This window comes from Teleopsis dalmanni, chromosome 2 (assembly GCF_002237135.1).
Source record: "Teleopsis dalmanni isolate 2A chromosome 2, ASM223713v2, whole genome shotgun sequence".
Taxonomy (NCBI): Eukaryota; Metazoa; Arthropoda; class Insecta; order Diptera; family Diopsidae; genus Teleopsis; species Teleopsis dalmanni.
In genome coordinates, this window is record NC_051847.1 from 125,092,063 (window position 1) to 125,113,546 (window position 21,484).

Genomic DNA, 21,484 nt, shown 5'->3' on the forward strand with positions numbered 1-21,484 from the left:
TAACAATAACTAAAAGCAATGTCTTTTCCAAAACATAAATTTAACTATTGTTTTTTTTATTTGTGAAAGAAACTGTTAAAAACTTTATATTCTAATAATTATTTAATGCAGTGGATGAAAGTCATGTTACTTTTAACAGAATTCTGTTAGTTTCATGTTGTGTACAGAGATCACAAAAGAAATTTTAGATTTATGATAAAAAGAAGAGATTCATGCGATCTTTTCTATCAGTTCCTATATAGTTTCTTATTTGAAAATAAAATATAAAAAATGTAGAAAATTCACAATGTTTTAATTTGCATGACAAAATTAACCTGATTTATGTGTTCAAAAAATTAAATAAATTTAAGTTTAATAAAGAGTAGAAGATTTCTAATGTGAAATGCATTTAAAGTTTACTCTACGTTACTTCAACTTTAACTTTGAGTTTAATATCTTAGCATTTAGCTTTAATCCAATCAGATTCCAGATGTGTTTTGTTGTTTGCATATATCTATATGTACAACTATATTAAATCTAGACCAAATTCCCAATGTGTACAATATATGCTTAGTGCACTTTCTAAACAAGATTTGAGAAGACTTAACATCACTGAAATGTTTAAAAGTTTCTACCATAATCCATATCAACTCTATAGCTTAGTTGGCTTAAGAAAACATCAATCAGATAATTTATGTGCTCAGTGTGTTTATAGGAGAATTTTAAATGCCAATAAATTTCTGGCAATTTGTGTCATCGATGCTTCAAATTGCTGTTTACCACAAATTTGTGTGTTTCAATCAATGAGGTTTATCAATAAATTTACATAAACATCAAAATATGTCAGCTACATATTAACGAATTTATGCCCTTTGGTTATGAAATTTATTAACCAATCCCCCCTAAACGCTGAAGCAGAGCGTAACTGCCTAACGACTCAATTCACTTTAGTCACTCATGAAAATCAAACGAAAATTTCATTTCATATACAAATACAAATACAAATACAAACACAACGCACACATATATACAACCGCACACGTTGGTATTTTCAGCAACCTCAAAATCAAAGTGAATATACACACAAATAAACACATACGAGTACAGCCTATGCTTAGCATATCGATTTGGCGGTGTTGTTGCTGATTGAACTGGAGAGGACAAATGCAATCAGAGTGTGCAGGCGGCGCTAACATTCGTATTCTAAAATATAAGTTTCGCCGCGTTCGCTGATGTACGTTGGCGTTGCTGCTGGTATTTCGTTGCTAACGCTGCTGGCAATCATTAAAGACGATTGCGGTTGCATTGGTGTAGAAGATTTAACCGAATTTACTTGTGCCAAAATTGTTGACAGTGTATTTGCATTTGACGTGTTTGTCGCGTATGCCGTTAATGAAGAATACTTCGTGTTTGCAGCCGCCGACGAAGCTGACGATGAAGCGGTGGAGGCATTTGAGGAGGCATAGGTATGTACAGATAGATTTTCAGCTGCAGCACCGCTGCCATAGTAGTTCAATACAGTCAAATGTGGTGTAGGCGGTGTTGTTGCTGTTGTTGTTTTTGTTGTTTTTGTTGTGCCTGATGTAGCTGAAAGGTAATTTTGTTGACGTTGCTGCTGCGGCTGTTGTTGTTGTTGTTGTTGTTGCTGCTGCTGTTGATAATATGCTGGCGTCTTTTGTTGCTGTTGCTGTTGCTGTTGTTGTTTGGACTGTTTCTGCGTCTGGTATGCAATGCGTTTGTTCGACATTTTGTAATCAGCGTGTAAACTAGTTGGAGCTGTTGAAGCGGCAACATTTGTTGTTGCACTACTGAGCATAGTGGCAACACTATCATTATGTGTTATCGTTTGTGCACTGCGCAGTGCAATGAAGGTGTCGAAATTATCAGAGGACGATGCATTTGATGCGGTCGAATTTCGGCGTACATGTTGTTGCTGCAGTTGCTGTTGTTGTTGCTGATTTTGTTTTAGTTGCTTATATTTGTATTGTGTGCTAGCCGCATTGCTCAAATGCAATTTGGGCTGTTGTTGTTGATTAGTTTGCGACGTCGATGATGTTGATGATGACGATGTCGATAGCGAAGATGAATTAATTGAATTTGTTGCTGTTTGTTGTTGTTGCTGATAGTGTTTGCGTAAGTTCTCCATAGCGTAGCGATTGTTTGTTGTTGCAATTGTTGCTGTTGTTGTGGCAACAACTCCAGCGGATTTACTGTGCTTATCATGCGTGAACACGTAACTCTCTTGCGGTGATAGATACGAAGTTGTTTTTAAAGAGCTCGACAGTGCTGTATTTGCTGCAGCTGCTGTGATTGCTGTTGGCGATAGTGTTGGTGTTGTCATTAGTGTAGCGGCAATTGTAGGTGTTGCTGATGGTTCGGAAATTGTTAACATTGCTGAAACATTTTTCACTTTACTGGCATAAATATTTGATGATGATAATGTTGCTGCCATTGTACCGTTGTCATCCTCATTGTCAACGAAAATGTAACGACTTCCTTTATTACCAGTTATACTATCAGCATTAGCAGCAGCTATTGCCGTTGCTGTTGCCGTCACCGTTGAATTGGAAAATGGCTGAGGGGAGATAAGATTGCCAAACGGTGTTGTTGGCATAGCCGAGTTGTGCATAGCTATTGCTGTTGGACTCATATACTTCTGTCGTTGTTGTTGCTGCTGCTGATTGGGTTGACGATAACGTTCTGTTTGTTGCTGTTGTTGTTGCACTAAGGCATCTTCCGCCGTTTTTACCATTGAGCTCGTTGTCAACAATGTTCCATTACTCGGTTGTATCATAGTAGCTGCTGTTAATTTGTTGGGACTTGCTGGTGTTATTGAGCGCGTTGCAGGGCTTGTAGCAAGCAATTTGAAGTTATCAATGTTGCCATCAAGTGTAATGCCTCCAATGACATTGGCTGCTTCTTCCGTTGTTAAACTATTTCTGTCAAAGCCATAAAAACCGCCATACTCATAGTAACTTGACTGCGCATCCCGTGAGCAGCGCAAATTTTTTGCGGCTGTGGCATTGATTTGTGTTGAGTTGTTGGCATCAATGATTCTTGTTTGCCGCAAATCAATTCTGTCGCTATAATCATGTTCATTATCGTATTCGATTGAATTGGATTTCTTTTTGTGACGATGAAAATGTGCCAAGTAACTTTCATACTTCAAATCTTTGCCGTCCCCATCCAAGTAGCTGTGAGCTGCATCGAAATGTCGCTGCTGCTGGCGTTGCAAATGCTGATTGAGTGAACGATAGAAATTGCTTTCGGCTAAGTTATCATTATAGGCTAGGAAATTGCTTTCGTCAGTATGATGCTCGTACCAATTACTTGCAGGAGTTGACATAAATTCTTGCTGATAATCAACATCCTCGGCAGCATTGACAAGTATACGTATGCCTTCATCAACATTGGATGAGGAGTGAGTGTAATCATCGTTGCTCTCGCTATCGTCATTACCAAAGTAAATATTAGCATCCTTAGCGGCATCGTCGAACAAAATATCTGCTGTGTCATTAAGTTGTAAAGGATAATGAGTTAAGTTCTCAAAAAAATATTCTGATATTTTGGGATGTTCGTAACGTAATTTGCTGGTATCTTCAGCGTTAAGAGTATCATTTGCCGAAGCATCAATACTTTCGGTATGTAATGCTGGAGTGGCTGTGTTGTTGGTGGGTCCACTAAAAACCGAAGCATAATCTGAACTGCTCATAGAATCTGATTGTAGTTTGCGTGCCAAGCGTTCCTGTGCAATTGGTAAGGTGCCCAAGTTCTCATAGTTAGCAATTTGCTGCTTTTGTTCGCAAGTAGCTTTGAACATTGAGTGGCTACGCTTGTGTGTCTTAGTACGTGGTGACTTCGTAGGCTTCGGTGAGTATTGCAAAACATTATTATTGGACTGCTGTTCATCTTGTATTTTACGTTGCAATAGTTCGCGATGTTTAGCCAAACGTGTGCCAGATACTCTGCCAACAGAATGTGCAGACCTTTTTGTTTCACATAAATGCTGGTCAAAATTCTCCTCTAGATAGGCGTCTAGGTAGTGTAAATTTTTGGAGAGATCTATTTCAGACTTGTAACTCTTATAGATAGTGGCGTGCTTACCGACATTTGAGTTCACTTGCGCATGTGCTGCTGCACAGCGCGATTCGTAGTGATTGATATGCATGCGGTCGCTGATGAAGCGAAAGCTGTCGTCTTTGGTGAGAGTACTGAAGCCAGAATCGTGTGCTGATTGCTTGAAATTGCGACACTTGTCTTTAATCCTTTGTATACCTTGCTTTGTTTTCGCTTGCAGACGTTCAAAGTAGGTGTGCTTCTGCGCAACAGCTATGGTAGATTGATAATTATTGGCAACATCACATGCACGTATGCTATGTATGCTCTGAGTGCGATTCGGGTATGTAATCTTAAGTTTCTTCAGTTGTGGTAAAGCATTACTGGCGTCCTTAGTTAACAGTGTACTGGTGTTTGATTTGTGTAGTTTACGCAATGACAAATGTTTTAAAACCGCTTTTGCTTTTTTGCCAGTTTTACTCTCTTTCGGCGTATCGCCATTATTGTAGTAATCCTGTCGTTCGAAGCGGCACACTGGTACACCATACAAATAATGATGTTCTTGCATATACTGCCGCTTTTGTTCTTCTAGGTCGAAAAAACGCCGTATTGAACGTTCGGAGCGGTGTGTCTTTATTGTGCGCTGCGTTGCATTTGAAGCAGTTCGGAGTCGACTATTGATATTTACTGATAGTACATCATCATCGTGAAATATTGAAAATGGATTTGTTATAACGGTGCTATGATCATTATTATCGTTGGGTTCAGCTAGATAACTCGTTGGCTTGAGCACTTGGCCGCTTATATTCGACTGTGCATGTAAACTTGTGGCCATTTCTAAACTACTTACAGACTTAAGCTTACTTACTATGGACTTAGAATCTACTACAACTACTACACTTGCATCGGGCAGACTTGCTAACAACTTGACATCACTATCCGATGTCAATTGATAGTTAAGTATGTCCGTGTCTGACTTAATTTTACGTATACGTTTGCGTTTAATACGTGGCCGTCTCATCTCTTTGAGAGACGTAGACTGCTTACGAAAACGATAGAAGGGATTATTTATGCTTAATTTTTGTAAAAGTGTGCGACTATCTTCATCCACACAATCGTTAAATGCGTACGACATATTCAAGTGTTGTGTAGAACAACTTTGAGCGGTGGTATGTTCAGTCGTTGCAGTCTCATGTCTCTCGTCAGTGTTGCGTTTATTATCAGTGTTGTAAAACAGTGACAACTGAGTGGGTTTTGTTGCAGTGGTTAATGCAGACGGTTTACTATTTAATTCATTTGTTTTGGTATTTAAATTTGAAAATAAAATTTTATTTTTTGCATGTTTGGCGCAGTCAATTTTATTCTCATTACATTGTTGTACATTTTGCTTTTCAGTGTAATTATTGGATTTTTTTTCGGTATTTATAAATGCATTTTTGTTATTACTACAACCATTGCTACTAGTGTTCTTAGGTTTCTTGGTATTATTGACGTTTTTGATAATGTCACAGTGAGTATTTGTGTTTGTGTTCTTCTGTGTACTTAAGCTATTGGAACTGTTTTTGTTGCTTGTCGAGCTGCAATGACTTTCATTCATAATAGTATTTACATTTCTTGTAGTATTATTGTTTTTACAGTTACTCAGTTTTGTTGTTGTTGGGTCAGTGGCGTGTTTTGTTGGCAGTACATTGGTAGTGATGGTAGTGGCTGTTGCTTTCACTTTTAAGTCTTTTGCTAAATCAGTACAGTTTCTTGTTGGCGTATCATTTCTTAAATGCATGTCGTCGTCTTCAGTTTGTCTCTCACACTCGTTACTACTATTACTATTAGTAGAACTACTACTGCTGTTGCTGTTGCTGTTGTTGTTACTACTACTGTTGTTACAACTCGTGTAATGATTTTTTGTTCTTGTCATATCTACGGTGTTGCCAGCTATGTTAATATTATTGTCATTGTCATTGTATTTATTTCTGTTCTTGTATTTGGGTTTGCCTTCATTTTCTTCTTGTGTATTTTGTAAATGTTGGGCGTTTGGTTTGTCTGTCATTGTAATTGTATTGTCATTGCTTTTATTGCTGTCATTATCGTTATCATTATCGTTATCAATATCGCTATCACTATTTTTCTCACTGTCGCTACAGCTGTTCTTACTATCTTTATCTTTGTAGGTTGTTTTTGCTATTTTGGCTATATTACTAACGTCACTTTGATGTGTTTCTACGTCATAATTATCATCTTGCTGATGATTGTTACTATTAACAACATCATTATTATCAACGTCATTCGTATGCATATTTAAGGTATTATTGTTATTGGTCATGGCATTATTATTTATTGCCTGCTAGACCCTAGTAGGTGGCTGTAATATCATTGCAGCCATTCGTACCTTCATTGCTTCAGGAGATCCATGTCCGGGATGCTGGTGATGATGTTGATGATGGAATCCGGCTGGTGTTGTATAAATAGAATCACCCTGGGGACCACTTGTACTGTCGGAACGTGACTTTAAATCAGCTTTTTCACTTTTGAAGTGGAGGTGGTGAACATGAAATTGGAAAAATTTTAGTTTATTATTTTAATTTATAAGCTTAGAAAAAAATTAATCATTTTTAAGGTTGTGTTATTTATTAAATATTAAACTAAAAAAACCGTGTTTCGGCAAAAAATTATGCCAATTTTTGTGAATATCGTCTATAGACACGAAGAAGAAAGTGACGTTGGTCGTAAGATTCTAAATAGCAGATTAATAAAAAATCAAATGGTCTAAATTGTATCGACAACAATAATTCGACTTTGGAAACTTTGTAACAATATTACATTTCTTTGCTAATTTGAAAGCCATATCTTAATTTTATGACTACTCACATAAACTTTTCATTATAATATATTATTTGTATTTTTTAGAAATTCAGCTAGTTTAATTAAGTCATATCTTTTAAGCTATCTAATAACTATATATGTGGGAAATGTTTCAAATTATTTAAAAATAAGTCATTTTTTTTTACAACTGGACTGAATTCCTGTAATTATACAATTGAAAATAAAGATTACTAAAATATCATGAAATCAGAAGACTATTCCTTAGTTCAGGATATGGAAAAATAGGATGGGAAGATTTAAGCTTCAATGTTTTCTAAAGTATATAAAATAAAGAAAGATAACTCTACATAAAGAGTTAAAGCATATTTAGATTTGTTGTGTCTGTTATCTTCTATAGATTTAATAACACTACCTTATTTATTTTTGAAACATGTTTTTATTATTTTCAAAATATTGATTTTTTTATTGTTATTTAATTATTATTAGATATATTAAGAATTATTTAATAGTTATTTCATGTAAATTAAATTATGTTCTGCTTTTTTAGGCGAAACGCACGATATTTATTTAAAATTAAATTTTGTCACTCATACGCCACGAGTCCATTTTAATATAGTTGACTTTGAAATTCTAATATAGATAAACAGTACATGACAGAAACGTGTTTCTTTTTTTTTTGAATATATTTAAAAAATAGAATTTTTATTAAAAAAATGTTTTAAAAAATCAAATTTTTAATGTATGTTAACAGTTATTGAATCGTGCAGTCATATATAAAATCAAATTAAATATATAATGTATAATATTATATGAAGTGATGTACCTAAAAACTTGTGTTTTGTGGTGAAATTTTTTAATAATGTATTTTATGTATACTGTCTAGCATAACAAGTACATGGATTCGGTTTAAATGACATTAAAGTTTCTCGAAGCAAGGAATGGTCTTCTAAATTAGTTGTACATACTATATATTGAACGAAAATAGTTGGTATATTTAATAATACATAATTTTCATTTAAAAGCCAATTGATAAAATTGGCTTAAATTCATTGGAAATGAAATTTAATAGAAAACATTTTGCATATTTTTATTTATTAATTATATCACCGTTTAGCTGGCGCATAGCATTTCATATTAATGAGTTGCATTTGCGGCACGACACGAAGCTTCGAATTTGATTTATTAAATGAATTTTGTTAAATTTAATTTCATATTAAAATTGAAATGCAATTTCCTGTGCGATGCATATGAAAATGATTGCATTTGTGTACCGCCATTTGCTAAAACCCAGTTAGTTTCCAGTGGATTGTACGCCATTTTGTTGTACTTTACATGTTGCTGAATGTTTCATTGAGTTCAAACTAAAAATGGCGCAGAGTGCAAACCACTAGAAATATAAAAAAAAATAACTCTATTTTCTTATATTTTGTTTTTTGATTTTAGTTGGATTTTGTTGGGTTTTGTTGGTTTTAGTTGGTTTTTGTTGGTTCGCCTTTGGTATTTTTGGTATGCACATGAATTCCTATGAATGAGTAAAAATTATGGTTATTTTAAATTTGTGTGAAACTTAACCGAAACTCAGTCATACGAAATTATGATGATGGTGGTGGTGGATACAACTAGCAACATTACTCACGCTAACAGTCATCTTCGCTGATTTGTAGCAAAATAAATTTCAAAGGTGCACGTTAAGCGCTCAAACTGTAAACTGTAAACTGCAAACTGCAAATTGAAATGAAAAATGTTTATGGTAAAAATGTTGCAGGGTGAAGAAATTATAAGGACACTCGTTATGCGACTGTATAGCAATGGTTATGTTTTGACTTTTTGTGCATTGCGCACAATTTTTTGGCATGCATATGAGCTCATTTTAAGCTTCACTTATGTTTACATATGCAACGTATATCGAAAATATTATGAAACGTGCTTAAGCACAGCATAAAATAAACTTTAGCCTTAGGGCAGGGGTTAAAAATGTGTTACAGCGCCACCTGTTGGTGTTCACATCTAAATACAAAATGTTGCGCAATTTGTGTGCTCTTTTCCTGATTGCTACTGTTGTTGTTGTAGTTGTTGTTGTTTCATTATGTATGGGATGTACGTATAGTTTGGAAATGTGAAAACTTTCATTTTACTTACCTGTCTTTATCTGATGATTTATAACCGGAACTACCTAAAATGAGGAAAATAAAAGAATAAAAAATATTAAAAAATTTGCATAAAAGCTGTTTTGCAAAGTTGATTTAGGAACTGTCTAGGCAGTTGTAGTTGCATAACTTTTAATTATGCAAAGTGCTTTTTAATAAAATATATTTCTATATTTAGAGAATAAATAAATAACATATATGTATGATATATAAAAGTATTTCTATAAGAGAAAATGTATGTAAAAGGAAACAATTGTTAGTTTTTTATTAGCACGTATGTCTTCATAGGGTATTGTAAATTCAGTGTACCATAAATTGCAAGTTCTGGCGCGGCGGTCCAATATTGATAGATGCTAGTATTATTAACATTTTTATTTCCATAGTATATTAACTGTACTGAAAATTGTGTGTCCCGGAGTTGCAGAACGATGAAGATAGTTCTGTTCCAAGAGGAAGTTTTGGGGCTTTCTTGTATTAGTTGAAGAAAGTTCATATACTATAGATACTATAGAAACTGGAATAGTAGTTAAAAAATGACTAGATTCAAACTGCTTACATAGAACTAAGAAAGAAGTTCGTTGACTGTTCAATTTTTGATGTACGGCAAGTCTGTGGTTACTAAAATGGCAAAATGATTTACTCTTGCAAGGATGGTGGAAGAAGTTCAGAAATCCATTCTTCTTTTAATGATGCACATAGTACAGAAGAGGTGTATAATAGATAACAATTGATAATATAATAGAGATATAGAGCGATGGAGCTCACCCTGTCCTCGTGAAGTTATACCAAGCTAGGTTATTTTCTAAAGGACAGCGTTAATTATAGGGTTTAAGGTTTAGTTCGTAGCCGTACTGTATCGCAAGTTTGGCATATGCAAGAGCATTGTACCTGCGTAAACTTGAGAAAGGGTGGTATCGAACATTATGAATCGGGCATTCTTTCACAGCATCTTTAGAAGATTCCATCTCTAATGGAACAAGAAAAAAAGGAGTATAATAATAATATAATATAATACAAATATTAGCGAAATATATAGCACAGATATATTTTAATATTGAGAGTTAAGATTTTGTTAATTATATTTTTCATCTACCATATGTTAAAAGTACTACTAAAGTTTCTTCTACAAAATATATACCTTAATGCTTTTGAAATGCTTTATTATTCAAAAAAGTTATAGAAATATATTTGCTGTTTGCATATTGCAGAAAATAGCGCACGCAATATTCGCCTAGTACTTATAAAATTGTAATTTTTCGGTGGACCACTGTTTATTTTATTATCTTAATCTTCCTTTAGTTTAGAAAATATTTAGGTTAAACGTCCCGCTAAGATGTTTGCGTAAATTGCATAAATCATTCTTTGAGAAAATTAAGTTCTACTTTTATTTATGAAAAATGCTCAGCTGTAGATAAAGTGTTGCTAACCGAAATGCAATGCAGACAGTTAAGAAAAACGGACATACGGAAAAAAACATGGAAAAATGGAATAAGTGAAAATTTATTTATATTTACATTATTAAGGATTGCTTTTTGAAAATGTTGTGTAAATTAATTTTGACAGCAATTGTATACATCGCTCCCATTTGCACAGTTCCTGCTTAAAAAGCTGGTTGCTAGGCAGGATGCTGGCACAATTCGCACATCTGTCAAATTTAGTTTGACATTTCGCAAAGTAGACTGAGAAGTAACTGTTACATTTTCTTATAAAATGAGTAAAAGCGTACACCACAAATTGACAGCTTGATTGACAGTTAAGGAATTAGTATGCGGATCGATACCTACAAAGGGATATGGCATTACAAAAAAAAAAAAACAATAAAAAAATGAAAAAGTAGTGGATTGCAGTCTATTTATTTTCGTCGACTTTAACCGATATACATTTACATATAAGTATTATTTAAAGTTGCTATATCTGAATGAGCTATTAAATTGCCGGAAGATTTTTATATATTTTAATTTTCATTTTCTGCAATCTTTTTCGTCTTTCATTCATAAAAAACCCTTATAAAAGTTGTAAGTAAAAATTTCAAAAGTTTCAAGTTTATTTGTAAAAAGTTTTATTGTAATTTAAGCGAAAATTCAAATCACTTACAAAACAATATCAACAAATAGAAATTGATAGGAGTGTTGAAGCGCAGCAATTGATATCTTAAACTTTCCGAACTTAGATGAAATAATATTAACTTGAATTTTAATTAATTCTAGTTTATTTGAAAGTTTTGGACCGTAAATAACACAAAGACTACTGAAAACTGCAATAAAGACTACATTAAATATTAATCAGAAGCAAAAATAAATATTCTTTGTGAAGGCCAGCAGATTCATTGACAATGTTGCCAAACGATATTTGTTGAACAAAAAATATAAGGAAAAATTAAGAAAAAAAATAAAAATGAAAGTAAAATAGTGATGCCACCTTTCCGTGTCTCTAACTTACCGGTGTGCACGTCGCATACCCTTTTTATTGAGTTAACGTAGAGTAAATAAAAAAATATTGTCATTTCCAGCAGAATTTGCTGATCTAACGAGTATGTTGATATGTACGAGTGGGTATGTTCAGTACGTGGTAGAGGAAACGCAAACGGATGTAATGGTGCAAAGCAAAAACGTAAAGGCAACTCTAACATTTCTCATTTCACTGTAAACAACAGCAAAAGCAATAAAAACAATAACAACAAAAAAACAATAAAAACAACAAACACTCTGCTAGCATCTAAATTACCAAAAAGTTTGCGAACATTTCCATTTCGCAACGAGTGTTGGCTCGCTTCTATGAATATTTTATGAGTTCTATTTGTTCTATTTGTGGACATTTCCAGCGGCACCATGTCATTGAGCGCTCCATGCTCCGTAGCTCTACACAAACAATGCTCTATGCATATTTTTTAAATTTTGCAATTTTTGTCCTTTTGCAATTAGTAAAATACTTACTACAGCTAAAAAGGATAAAAAATAAAAAACTCAAAATGGAATGAAAATGGAAAAGCATACCAGGATTTGTAATGCTTACTTTATTCGTGTTGTTGTTATTATTGTGTTGTTGTTGTGTATTTGTTATTTAGAGAGCACTCGTTACAGTAATTAATAAATACTATTTGAGTTGTTAATTGTTTGTGATTGTTACGATTTTTCCATTTTCAAGCTTCGAAATGTAAACACTCTTTGACAAAAGGTGAACACCTTTTCATGCATAATAAATCAATTAATTTAGAGAAGGGTAGCAGTTGTTAGTTTTTTTTCAATAATTATAGATACTAAATGTGAACGATGTTAAGAAAAAATATAGAAATTATTTAGAAATTATGTAGAGATTATTTTATTATTTATCAATAATAAAAGATTTGCATCGAAATTATAACTTTTGATTTAGCGTTATCGAATCACAAAATGGTTACAGGTTCCTAGGGGAGGTATGCAGATCTGAGGTCATTTATTGCTTAGTCTGATGAAGTGATAAACAATAATCCAGTCAAGGCATAGAGGGGGGTATATAGAATTCTCGCAGTAAATAGAAAGTAAAAGTGTTCAACTGCACTGACTCAACTACCCTTAACATAATAAAAAATATACTCTTATGTAAGAGAATATACAATATATATAATGAGTACAGTCGTACGTACTACATACAGGAGAATAATTAAATACATGCAGGTTAATAAATATTAATTGTATTTATTAAAATTTTATTGCCATATTTATATTTTATGTTGTATTTAAGTATATTTTTAATAAAACAATCATTACGATGACTGGATATGAAGGAACTGACAAAAAATCTTGGTAGTAGTGTTTAGTATGGAAAATTACTTTAAGATAATGTGTTCAGTAATTTAGTGTAGTAATAAAATTTGTATATACTTGTTTCTATAAGATTATAATGCTATCGAATTATTAATAAACTGAGGCAATCAATCTTATTTTTCCCGTATTTTGTAAAACATCAGCTGATTTTTATGTTGTAAAATTAGGTTAGGTTTAGTTATTCCGGCAATCTTAAGTATCCACTTAGGTCTATTAGGTCCCATTGTGTTACTGCATAAGAACTGTGAGGGTAAACGATTGTTTACAGTCGTTTGTAAAAACATAAATACTCTTCAAAAGGAAGTCCTGAAGGATACAAGATCCTTTACAAAGTAAGCCCGTAGCACAGTTATTTGACACTGAGCATACGTTGAACAGTAACAAAGGAGAAGTGAGGCATTTTTATTGTGTGTCGCATAAATGCAACAGGAATAATAAAGGGAAGACACAATTTTCTAGTATGGTTTCATAAACGATTGTGTCACATCAAAAAATCCTCCACAAAACTAATATTTTTAAGGGAAATCTCAATAAGATGGCTGCATATTTTCTTAATAGAACGTATACAAATGCTTCTTTATGATTAAGTTCTTCCACGACCTTTTATCTAATTGTTTAATATAGAAAGATTTTAACAATTGTTTCCATAATGCCAGCGGTATGACTCGATCCTTCAGATGTTCTGAATGATTACCCCAAACACGCAGAGTGGGCTGCTCGTCTGACTTGCAATTGCCGAAAATATCCCTATGACCGGAAACTCAGTGCAGAATAATGTTAAACTGCGTCGACATTTACTTTAGAGATGTGAATCAGTCAAAAACTGTTCTGGATGAAAAATTAAATTGAAATTAGAATCTTTAAAACAGCTTGTTCGTCGGATAGAATGCATGCATTTCTATTCATTGCGTTATATACTTCCAGACAAGCTGTAGCTTCTTTAGTACCGATTATTCTGTTTGAAAAACACTGCATTGATCATAAAGCTTATATTACATATAAGATTTTTTTCAGCACCTCAGAAAAAACTGCTTACATGACTATCTAGTTTTGAGTCGTCAGTATATATGGTTACATTCTCTACCATTGACAGACCTTCCGATAACCAAGTCTCTATTTGAAAAATCGACATTAAGTGTCCTGTTGAAATTGAGAATGGGAAGGATAAGTCAATGTCTCTAAGATTGGGACTGAAGATATTTAGAATAATGTTTTGGCCAGAATCAGTAGGTTTTAACTGTGAAGTAGGTTTAAGTCTAAGAAGAGAGGATGCCGCCATTTTCTTACTTATAAGATCAAGTAAAGCATTTGGTCTAATGTAATGGATGAAATTGTACTCAATACACCTTTAATAAAGAGTTAAGCCCTAAGCCGCATCCTGTAGAGTGCCATACAGTATGAAGGTTTAACCAAGCCCATCCACTATACTATGACGCTATACAGAAATGTAGGTCTTATATTGCTTATTGTTACATAACACCTTATGATTATAATCTAATTAGAGTTAAAAGAATAGATAAGTTCTTCATTAGATCAGCCATTAAATCGGTAATTACATATGGTATGTCAAGCTATTGCTTAGATCGAAACTATTGTTTTCTAGTTTTTAAGGAAATTGATTTTAAAAAAAGTGATTGCTCTTTTTTTTTTAGCACAAAAAAATTAAAAATTAGTTGATAACATATTCCTATCTTAAAAATTTTACCGAAGGAAATACTTAAAGGGTGGGTTCATTCAGATAAATGACATTTGGTCACTTTACCGATTTTTGAGTTATTGAGCTATGTCTATATGTTTCTATTATTATTAAAATAAAATAAAACTTAATGAAAATTTTACTTCTACACTATATTGATTAAATTTTTTCGACGGTAAGAGCATGGTATATATTTGGAATATTACGTTGTTAATGACTTAATTATCATAAAATATTTTCAATATCAAAAGTTTTTCAATCACACTAGCCTTGTAGGGTACTACAATTCTTCGATTAAATCTTCTGCAGTTTGAAAGAAATTAACTAAGCAGCTTAAATAGTTTATGTTTAAATAAGCTAGTTAGTTACCTAACTTATACCTAAATGGCAAAAAATATGAAATAGTTAATTAAGATTAAGATAACATTTAGAGGTACCTAGGTTAACGTCTGCTTTTACAGGGTACTAAACCATAGGTAGTAACTTCTCAACGCGTGTCTACCAGTTCTCGAAGAAAGCACATCATAACACCTGGTGTGGCTATGTCCAGTCTTGACTAGAACTATGCTCAGCGATATCTCCAGCATTAGTATTGGCCAGACTCTTGCCTTTATAAATGCTTTTGGCTGATTCTAGCTTGACCTTCTTCTACCCATTATTACGAAGATTTGTGGATTCAAAACGGCTTTGTTAATTAACTGAGGACGATTCGTTTCTCCCTCCACTTCGACTAACTAACCAACTAAGTTTATCTTAAAAAAGCTTAAAATATAGATAATTGAATCCAACAAAGAAAAAAGACTCTTTTCAATGACAAAAACTTTATTATTGGTTATAACTAATTAATTTTATTTAGATTATTCATTCCCTTTTAAATGAGTATAGTTTTATTTAAAATTTTCTGTTGTTACTTTGGGGTAATATTTGTACCCCTACGCTTTAGTATACTGTAATCTTATGTGCTTAAACTGAACTGACCTAAAACTAATACTTTGCTAATATCCTTTTGTACAATATTTAGAGAAATACTTATTCCTAATGGTATTGATTTCCCTTTGTGTTTAAATGCTCAAAAAAAAATTGCAGTTTAGATACAAAACTTTTTAGTTATGAATATTTTCTGTATATCATGGTTTATTGCCTTTATTTTATGATTCCACGTATGTTATTTTGATGATTTTTTTAAAAAGGTTTAAAATATAAGATGAACCTCCTTTTCTTGTGCTTCTTCTTCGCTTAATCTTTATATCCTATTAACTACCAAACAGAGCTTATTTTTCAAAATGAAATGAAAATTCATTATGATATATATTATATAAAAAAAATTAATATTCCCAAAATCTGTGGTTCTACTTTATAACAATGGCACCAACTTGTGTGTATGGAATTTGTATGTTTTGCAATGAAATAATTAAAATACTTTATATTCGGAGAATGCTCATTACACAACCCTTCAAGGAATTGTGCTGTAACCACACCACGCGAATGAGTAAATAAACAAGCCTTGCATGGCGTGAGCGTTATTGCAGCGCCTGCAGTGCAATGTGCAGCTATGTAAACTGCAGTTGCACAACACACTGCGGCATATTACATATAAAGATTTATTTTCGGAAACAATTTTAATGAAATACTTTCCAGGCAATAGAGACGTATAAGTACGTATGCAGAAGAATTAAAAAAATTTAATAAAAACTCAAATATTTTGTAGCTTAAATGCTTTGCATAATGCACGCCTTGCACACTTCCTACGTGTTTGACTTTGAATTAATTATAAACATAATATACTTGTGTTTGAGTCTCTAAGTAGAGGAAGTAGGGATGATCGGGAACAGAGTTGACTTACCTTTGAAGCAGCATTTTTTACTGCGTACTGCATAAATGCAGAGGCAGATTAAAATCAAAATGGCGGCAACGCAACCACCGGCAATGCCCAGCAAATAACTCATCTCCAAAGGTTCTGCATGTAAGTGCGGAGCGCGCGATTATGTTGCAATTGTTCAATAAGAATATTTAAAGTATCCGCGATTGATTAAATATGTTGTTGTTGTTGTTGTGGTTGTTGTTGTAAAAAGCGCATTTTCCAGAATAGTTGAAATTTTTGTAGTTTCAGGATGTATGGAATTCAATCAGAAGTTTGATTAAAATTTTTCGTCAACAGTTAAAATTTCACATATAATTTACGCAGACATGTAAAGCAGAAAGATTTAAATAATATTAAAATTACAACATTTTTTTTTGTGAAATTAAAAGATTAATGCATGCAAAGCCTCTTTACTTTGTTATTTAATTTTGTGAATTTCTCACATAATTTTCGAGTTACACAATTACACATATACTTGCCTACAACAAATACAATAGCATTAAGTGCATTATTTTAATTTAAATAAATATAACATTTTAATTTTTGTTGCATTAATAATTAAGTCACATTTAATTTTAATATTCTCTTTTTTTTATTTTTTTTTTTTCTATTTACTTTATTTATTAATTTGATTACTTTGTTTCTGGTATGAGTGAGTGTGGGCATGTGCATAAATACTGAATAATTAAATTTGCATTCATATGTAGATTACACAATTACACAACTACACAACAACACTACAGCACAATATGGCACAGCTGTTCTTATCGCTCACATTAATGAAAGCAAACAAATAAAATCTTAATTGCGAAGTGCGAAGGTGTGCGTGTGAATGCTGTGTGAATGCTGTGTGAGTGCTGTGTGCGGGCACGCTTTGCATGTGTGCGTACGTGTAAATTTGTGAATGCATCAAATTAGAAGTTAATTTATGCAAATTAAATTAAAATTGAATTGCTGCTAAAATAACAATTAAATAAATTACTTCGATCGAATGGCAGAGAATCGGAAACGTGTTTAAATATGTGTAAGTGTAAATGTAAGTGTAAGAGCTGTGGATTGGGAAGTATGTGGGTGGGTGAAGTATGTAGGGCAGACATTTATGATGACCTATTTTTAATAAACTATACAAAATGCATACAGCGGAACTTATGTGACATAATTACACAATATAGAAAAAGGACTCATGGAGGAGTGGTTTTGGGTTGCGATTGAAATACGTAATTATTTTGGTATTGATTGAAAATACATATTATCAAAAAGAGGATTTTGTATTTAAAATAATTAATACTTTAAAAAAAAGTTCCAACTTAAATATTTAAATAATACTAAAAATTGAAGTAATATTACCATTGTGCTCATCCTGTTTCTTATGAATAAATATTAAAAATGAAAATAATTAACTAGTTCATATCTTTTAATATTAGTTTTAATTTCAATTCTTAATTAATTTTCTTTTTTTTAATTAATTTTCTAATTTTATGTTTTAAATAAACAACCTAAGCCCAGTAATAATTAAAACTTATAAATTCAAATTCTGATTCTAGTTCTAATATTAATTCCAATTCCAGTTATAATTCTAATTCTAATGGTAATTATAATTGTAATTTTAATATTAATTCTAATTAATTTTCAAATTTTATGTGTAAAATAAACAAACCACGTTTAGTAAAATTCAAAAATTTTTTAACTTTAATTCTAGTTCTAATTTTAATTCTAATTCCAATTCCAGTTATAATTCTAATTCTAATTTCAAAATAATGTATCCATATCTTTATTTCATGTAACAATAAAAATGATTAGAATTAAATGAAAAAGGAGTACTAATCAGTGCTAATAACTACATAATATTATATTGCTATAGAATTTCTTAATCCCCGCAGAAAATATACTTAAGAACAGAATTTTCGCTATTTACTAGGATTAACGATATTAGTTGCCTAAATTTCATAGGTTAGGGTAAGTTGTAGAAATATGAAATTTACTCCTAAGCTAAAGCAATGTCATCTTAAAGTAGTCTTTAGTTTTGAGAGCTTAATGATATCTTATGGAATTGGTATGATTATGAAATAAGCATTTAATTTCAGTTTTGACGTACAATTATGTATAAATATACTCATGGTAATATTTTCGGGAACAACTGAATTAAGATGAATTTATTGGTACTCTTAAAATTATGGCACAGTAAATATTCGATTGGGTCTATTTAAACTAGCATCTATTTGATGCTTGAAATCAGTTTCGTGTAATGAGAATATCTATTTTTCTTCAGCTTAACACACATATATGCCTACAATATTATTTTATTATATACATACAAACATGCTAATCGTATTATTAGCATGACGATTAGCACGATAGCTGGACGCTTATCGTAGCGTCCGGCTATCCCTAATATAAGTAAGCTTATTGGCCCATACCACACTTGAGTAAAATTGAGGTTTAAAATTAGTTTTTATAACAGTTTTCAGTGAGCACTTTTGGATTGAAATTTTACTCTTGTTGCTCTTGTAAGGTTATCAAAGCAATACATGCACTATATTTTTCTTCTGTCATTTTCGATATTTTCTAGTTTATATTTACAAGGGCATTTTATTTATATTGCCAAAACGGAAGAGTGAGCAGCAAAAGTAAAAACTTTATATATAATTTGATAAATGTTAAATTAATTATCAAAATTATTCTTTTGCTTTTCTACATACACATACAGACACAATCAAGCAGAATTCATATATATGAATTTCAAATCTCTAGAATTGATCAGTTAGCAACCATTAAAAATTACTCAAGTGTGACATGGACCAATGACTTTATATATCTTAATCCATAATGAGTATTGCCATGCAATTAATTCGTATAACTTTTGAATGTAAATGTTGATTTGTCATATCATATACAAACCTGTTAAAACTCCTAACGGTTTATATACTTCATTAGAGTATTATTAATTGCTTTACATATTATATTTATACCAGAAATGAAATAATTTGTTTTAGGATAGAAATGAAAGTTATATTGCATTGAAAAATGCAGATTTCATTAAAATTACTGTAAAATTTTGTATTGTGTTGTGACATATAATGTTTAATTATTTCTCTTGTATTATATTTATTTGCTACACATCTATCAATAGAGTAAGGTAATAATATTTTAGTGCAACACTGATTATGTTGTATATAAAATTATAAAAATTCATTTTTTACAGTTAAAAAAAAATGTCTTTTACTCCACCTCAACCACACAATTTTAGTATACAAATTAAGTGACTCGTACACATAAATTTGCGCAAAGTAATATTTATAGCATGCAACACATAAATAACACATAAAATTTATAGCATGCAATACACATATATAAGAAACAAATGAAAATTAACGTTCTGCACCTGCAAACGTACCCTCCACATTCAAATGTATGGCATGACGATCGGTGCCGCGTTCATTCTCCACAACCAAGTAATAAGGACGTGAATCATGTTCATCGGTGCGCTCAATATGCAATGTGGATAAGTAACAATCTTCGCGTGAGTCTGGCAGTATATCATCGGCATGAAAACGTTCTGCTTGTAGTGCACATCATATCACACACACACACACATACCACACACAGTTGTGAGGCCAATGGTAAATACACGTATATGTATAGACGACACATACAAGTATGCAAATATATAGTCCAGCCAAGTTCACGTACAGACGATTGTGGAAAGTTTGATTTGATTGGTGAATGTATGCAAAAATTTGGCAGTTGTGACAGTTTGACAGTGATTGAGTTCGTCGAAATGTTAAAAGTTTACCAGCAACATAATTAGTAACGGAAATGGTTCGATAACCACGAATTGCACCATTTCCGGTTTATTTGACGTTTATATTTGACAAAATTGGTGCATTCGTATATGTTGTCGTTGATCGTTGTTGTTGTTGTTGTTGTTGTTGCATTTGATTGTTATTGTTGTTGGCAATTTAAAGTTTTCAGCATTCAACAATCCGAATTTGTACGTTTCATTTGCAGTAGTTTCAGTTTATTTATAGTTGGAACATGAAAGTAGAACAGAAAAGAAGAAGAAAAAAAAGGATACAAATAAAAATGAGTTAATAAAACAGTTTTACTGCATTTGTTTGAATTTGTTTTTTACATAATACACATTATATAATAGGAAAATATAAATAATAAATATTTTAAAAGTGTAAAATTTGTTTTTTCCTTAAATTATTATTACTGTAATAACAAAATTTTTGCTATAATTAAAAACTTTTCTCCCAAAAAACTGCAAAACTGTTGTGTAGAAAAATCCGAATCCCTGCAAAAAGCGCATTCGAAGCGCATTTCCAGCAATTTTGTTGATATTATCAACAAAAACAAGTTGAAATTATAGTGAAAATGCAAATGAAATGCGCAAAACTTTTATTGTTTGTTTCGAACTCGTAATTCGAATGGCATGTTGAGTGGTTGTTTATATAACTTTTTTTGGTGGTTCTTATTTTTTTGTGGTTTAATGTGATACTTTAGTAAAACATCGAGAAAATGATAAAAATACAAGCTTCATTAAGTAAGCATTTCAAACAAATTACTTGCTTCCGAGAAAATGTCATTCAAATAATAAAAATTTTTATTATTTAGAGTTTCGATAATTTCCCAAAAATGGTTTAATTTTTGTGAAAATGTCTGAAAAATTCCGAATGATTTAATTCCATGAAGTTTTTAAGTTAAACTAGTATTCTGTTGTGAATTTTATGTATCATTATACATGAAGCTTTTCAAATATTTAAATTTTCAACTGAATATGAAATAGTGGTTCCGAAAACTTAGGGAAGGGAACTTAAGACTACTTAAGTATGAACTTTCATTGAGTTCGAGTCAAGTCCGGATCTTGTTTATCCGAAATCAGAATACTTAGGGTTTTTAAGATTACGTAAGTATGAAGTTTCATCGAGTTCGAGTCAAGTCTCGATCTTATTTTCAACTTAAGTCACTAAAAGATAAAATATTCAAAAATGGTTAACATTTCAGAATTCAATAGCAATTCCTACAGCTGAATCCTTTCATAACAAACAAAATTAAAAAGTTTGTAAGACTTTGGTATTAGTAATTAGATTTTTAACTGTGTTTTGTAGTCGTGCGAAAA

General features: G+C 31.9%; 4 protein-coding genes across 4 annotated transcripts in view; 1 reads left to right on the forward strand and 3 right to left on the reverse strand.

Annotated features, from left to right (window-relative positions):
• Positions 1-21,484, forward strand: part of LOC119682735 (serine/threonine-protein kinase PAK 3-like) — a 491,650-nt gene that overhangs the window by 392,224 nt on the left and 77,942 nt on the right. The window lies entirely within an intron of this gene.
• On the reverse strand, positions 1,169-5,170 carry LOC119675642. Its single transcript, XM_038086848.1, has one exon. It carries the CDS (start codon positions 5,168-5,170, stop codon positions 1,169-1,171), a length of 4,002 nt encoding a protein of 1,333 aa, XP_037942776.1.
• Positions 5,578-6,355, reverse strand: LOC119675643 (probable serine/threonine-protein kinase dyrk1). Its single transcript, XM_038086849.1, has 2 exons — positions 5,677-6,355; positions 5,578-5,621 (listed from the first exon to the last, which is right to left on the reverse strand). Exons 1-2 carry the CDS (start codon positions 6,353-6,355, stop codon positions 5,578-5,580), a joined length of 723 nt encoding a protein of 240 aa, XP_037942777.1.
• The window catches only part of LOC119682731 (synaptogenesis protein syg-1), a gene marked incomplete at its 5' end in the record, with an annotated part of 44,120 nt that continues 28,997 nt past the window's right edge, over positions 6,362-21,484 (reverse strand). Inside the window, 4 exon segments of the mRNA XM_038096234.1 lie at positions 6,362-6,557; positions 8,995-9,028; positions 16,345-16,458; positions 19,745-19,918. Coding sequence (XP_037952162.1) covers positions 6,377-6,557; positions 8,995-9,028; positions 16,345-16,458; positions 19,745-19,918 — 503 coding nt within the window.

What these genes read in the sequence shown, in the direction of transcription:
- LOC119675642 (XM_038086848.1), bottom strand. Translation starts at nt 5,170, where the DNA reads ATGTCGTACGCATTTAACGATTGTGTGGATGAAGATAGTCGCACACTT.
- LOC119675643 (XM_038086849.1), bottom strand. Translation starts at nt 6,355, where the DNA reads ATGACCAATAACAATAATACCTTAAATATGCATACGAATGACGTTGAT. An exon ending in CCCAACAACAACAAAACTGA is followed by an intron (nt 5,622 to 5,676) that starts GTAACTGTAAAA and finishes TATGAATGAAAG; the next exon opens with TCATTGCAGCTCGACAAGCA.